Source organism: Coenobita brevimanus, chromosome 23 (assembly GCF_032717465.1).
Source record: "Coenobita brevimanus isolate Jiangsu-jjx chromosome 23, ASM3271746v2, whole genome shotgun sequence".
In the NCBI taxonomy this organism is placed as follows: Eukaryota; Metazoa; Arthropoda; class Malacostraca; order Decapoda; family Coenobitidae; genus Coenobita; species Coenobita brevimanus.
The window spans coordinates 2,592,501-2,595,000 of NC_136976.1; the positions used below are offsets into that span (position 1 = coordinate 2,592,501).

Sequence of the window (2,500 nt, forward strand, 5' to 3'; positions counted from 1 at the left end):
CACTCTCTCTCTCTCTCTCTTACACACACACACACACACACACACCCTCCTCCTCCCACCACTAAGGGACCGCCAAGTCAGTGTGATCTACGTGACTCTCTCTCCCTCGCAGTTTGAGCCGTACAAGTTTATCGACGCAGACGAAACGGCGCTAAACTCTGTGAAACTCTTTTGTGAAACCCAGGACATGCAACTCGCTGGCTACGTGACATCGAGCGAGGGAAGCAAAGGAGAATGGCAAGGTAACGGCAAAATAAACCGCTTAGGAACAGGTGTTAGGGAGAGTGGTAGGGTTAGCTTACCAAAATAAATCGCTTAGGACGAGGTGTTAGGGAAAGTGCTAGGTAAGGTCAGTACAATTAATCGCTCAGGAAGAGGTGTTAGGGTGAGTGGCTAGGTAAGGTTAGTAGAATAAATCGCTCAGGAAGAGGTGTTAGGGAAAGTGGCTAGGTAAGCTTAGCAGAATAAATCGCTTAGGAAGAGGCGTTAAGGAGAGTGGCAAGGTAGGCTAGAAAGGTGTTTGCTGAGTCCGAATTTTCTCTCCTAGCACCTCTTACTTAGCTATTTATTTTTAGATTTAACAGTAATTTGTATGTGAATTATGCCGAAAATGATGGAATTACAAAGACTTAAATGACACAGAAGAGGACAGTCTGGTGTAATTAGCAAAATAAATCGCTTAGGAACAGGTGTTAAGGAGAGTGGCAAGGTAAGCTATTAGGTCTAACTTGGTCTAAAAAATCTGCCTACTTTTCTTCTCGATATGATGCTAGTCACGAAGAAGTGCCATGGCAAGGATGCAGAGCCAGAAGAATTGTCTCTCCGCTAGTGAGCTACGGAGATAAGGACGAAAATCTGGGCCAATATGAAGAAACTATAGCACTTAAATATAATGCTAGTCACGAAGAAGTGCAATGGGGAGGGCCCAGGGTGACTAGAAATAAAACGATAAATGAATTAGTGTGTTTATAATTAGGGGAGTTGGTGTTAATTGGTACTGATTTATTTATACTAATTAGGAAGGCGTAATGACACCAGAGGGGGATGTGTGTGTGTGTGTGTGTGTGTGTGTGTGTGTGTGTGTGTGTGTGTGTGTGTGTGTGTGTGTGAGAGAGAGAGAGAGAGAGAGAGAGAGAGAGAGAGAGAGAGAGAAGCAATAAAGGACGAATATTTTCCCCTCCGAGACAATATAATTTAATAAACGTTAACATACACACACGCACACACACACACACACACACACACACACACACACACACACACACACACACACACACACAGGCTTTGTCCTCCTATACCTGTTACTAATGTGTGTGTGTGTGTGTGTGTGTGTGTGTGTGTGTGTGTGTGTGTGTGTGTGTAAATACTGTGGATTTATATAATGATTAATTCTATATAAATCCCACTCCATTAAGTGTTATTTTTAAGTGATTTATAGGATTACTCTCTCTCTCTCTCTCTCTCTCACTCACTATCTGTATTTCTCTCTCATCCTTCAATCAAGCCGTCTATCTATCTATCTATCTATCTAGAGTATAAATTTCTTTCTATATTTCCATCTCTCTATCCATCTGTCTATCTACCCATCAAGTTATCCATCTATCTATCTATCCATCTATCAGCACCACATTTCTAATTCTCCCTATTACCTACCTATCTATCAACTTATCTATCTACCAGTCTATCTATCAATTTATCTATCTACCAGTTTATCAATTTCTCTGTCTACCAGTCTATCAACCAATCTAATTATAAACCAATCTATCAATCAACCATCTATCTACCAATCTATCTATCAATTTATCTATCTCCAGGGATGAGACTGTGCACCTCTGGCTGGCTGACGGGATTAAGGGCCAAAGTCTTACCCTCGCAAGGCGTACTGGGCGACGATGTGGCAGTACAAAATATTCAGATGATTTGCGCCAATAACACTGATGAAATACTAACAGGCGTGGACGATGACAGGAGCACCAGGGTAGGCTCTATCTATCGGTCTGTCTGTCTATCCATCTAGGTGTCTGTCTACCTGTCCGTCTAATATTAAGAGGACGTGTGGCGTACGGAGAATGACAGGTGTGTAGGGCGAGAAAAGCATGAAGGTCTGTCTGTCTGTCTGTGTCTATCTATCTATCTGTATGTATGTATCTATATCTATCTACCTATCTGTCTATCTATTTATCTATCTGTATATGTATCTCTATCTATCTATATGTATCTATCTATCTATTTATCTATCTACATTATCCAGGTGACAGGTGTTTAAAGAATAAGGTAGGTTGAGTCAATCTCCCTATTTATCTATCTATCTGCATTTATGTATCTATCTACGGTATGTCTCTATCTAGCTATCTATTTATATCTATCAGTTATCTATCTATCTCTATGTACCTATCTATCTATATATCTATCTGTCTATCTATTTATCATCTAAACATTTATGTCTATCTATCTATGTATCTATCAATGTATATCTATCTAAATCAACATATCTATATCA

At 40.1% G+C, this 2,500-nt stretch overlaps 1 protein-coding gene across 1 annotated transcript in view; it reads left to right on the forward strand.

Annotated features, from left to right (window-relative positions):
* LOC145392936 (vitelline membrane outer layer protein 1 homolog) overlaps positions 1-2,500 on the forward strand; it is a 9,351-nt gene that overhangs the window by 3,388 nt on the left and 3,463 nt on the right. The window contains exons 3-4 of the mRNA XM_080267224.1: positions 113-242; positions 1,815-1,978. Of these exons, the coding sequence (XP_080123350.1) occupies positions 113-242; positions 1,815-1,978 (294 nt within the window). The remainder of the gene's footprint in view (positions 1-112; positions 243-1,814; positions 1,979-2,500) is intronic.